The 1,615-nt window shown below is 38.6% G+C and overlaps 1 protein-coding gene across 1 annotated transcript; it reads left to right on the forward strand.

Moving 5' to 3' along the window:
* Positions 1-491: 491 nt before the first annotated feature.
* LOC103522827 (probable asparagine--tRNA ligase, mitochondrial) lies at positions 492-1,128 on the forward strand (the record flags this gene model as incomplete). The annotated part of the gene is made up of 2 exons (XM_008487917.3): positions 492-757; positions 900-1,128. Coding segments are annotated over exons 1-2 (367 nt in total), but the record flags the coding sequence as incomplete, so codon positions are not given.
* Positions 1,129-1,615: the final 487 nt, after the last annotated feature.

The raw sequence follows: 1,615 nt of genomic DNA on the forward strand, positions 1-1,615 counted from the left end.
CCGGGCGGGAATCGAACCCGCGGCCTAGCGCTTACAAGGCAGACGCACTACCAACTAAGCTAACTAGGCTGGCTACCAGACGATTACTCGAACAAAAATCTTGCATGGTTTGCTCTTAAATCCTGCACCAAATCTTCAAGAGGTTTGACAGAGGGAACTGTAACTGCCAAGGTCTTATCGTCCCAAAATCGAAGACAGGATAGGAAAAAGCCAGCCGTTCCGAGAGCAAACATTTATCCGTTCAGGAAAAATCCGCCCCTGGTGGGAATCGAACCCGCGGCCTAACGCTTACAAGGCAGACGCGCTACCAAGCAAGCTAGGCTGCCCGCAGGTCTTTGATTCATGCCACATTGCATACCTAAAGTTCCCGAAGACCCTGAAAATGAAAAGCTGGAAGCATAACCGATTCATTGAGGAAATACCGTACGTACGGTAATAAGATTTGTTACAGCCGGCAACGCTGTTTTTTCACAAAATGATAATCGGGTGAGCGGCAAAAATTTAAATTTGGAAATCACTCCAAAAAATGATCAAAGGCGGTGTTTTGTGCCTTTGAGCTTTTGAAACCGTGTTTGCAAGTTATTTCTGACTTTTTAGTTGTCTGATCTCTTGGTACGACATGTATTGTGTGAGGCAGTCATTTAGGAATATTCTCAGGACCAGTTTAGACTGTCAAGAAAGATTATTGAGCTTAGGATATCATTCAGTTGCTCATCTTTATCAGGAACGGGAAGTTGGATCCAGGATAACTTTGAAAGTAAGTAACTTTTAGATCTTGGAATACTCATCTTAGGTCTACTACACCCATTACAGTCATTGGAGAAGCCTTGTCTGTTGCTTCAGGCCCACCAAACACGTTTCTTGTGATGTTATTTTATTTCCTGTTGATAAATTTTCAGGGATGGGTCAAAGCTGTCCGTAAAATGAAAGGCAACAACTTTATAGATGTGTCTGATGGAAGCTCGTTTCAGTCAATGCAAGTTGTTGTTCCCAAAAATCTAGTCCCAGAGAATTTGACATATGGCTGCTCTGTTGAAATTGATGGCACACTGAACCAATTTGATAATGGACAGTTGGAAATCAAAGCAGAAAATGTAAATGTCTTAGGTCCTTGTGTAGTCAGTGATGGTAAGTGTAAGTAAGTAGTGTCTTTTTTTTTTTTTTAGTCCCTGAATACAGCTCTAGTGAACTAAAAACAGAATGGTGTGGAGGGCATAGCACTTGGATCATCATGCAAGTAGAAAGAATAACTATTTTACTTAGGTTATATATAAAATTGGATACTTATGAGTTGGTTTTTATATCTGTAAGGAAACTGTTTCCCTTGAAAAAGTCTATAAAATAGACAAAACTCCAAGTTGGGATATAAAAACCAACTTGTAAGTATCCATTTTTATATATAACCTAAGTAAAATAGTATTTACAAAGGATGTCAAAATTAAATAAATTCATTAATAGGGAAGCAATAACTTCAAATCACATAGAACTGAGAGCAAAAAAGGTCCTTGCTTTCCTCTCCCCTCTGTTTTTTTAGCCTTAGAACTTTAAAATGAGATCCCCCCCTTTTAAAATGAATTGCAAAAAAAAAAAAAAAAAAAAAAAAAAACAAAAAAGA

Source organism: Diaphorina citri, unplaced genomic scaffold (genome assembly GCF_000475195.1).
Source record: "Diaphorina citri unplaced genomic scaffold, Diaci psyllid genome assembly version 1.1 scaffold11646, whole genome shotgun sequence".
In the NCBI taxonomy this organism is placed as follows: domain Eukaryota; kingdom Metazoa; phylum Arthropoda; class Insecta; order Hemiptera; family Psyllidae; genus Diaphorina; species Diaphorina citri.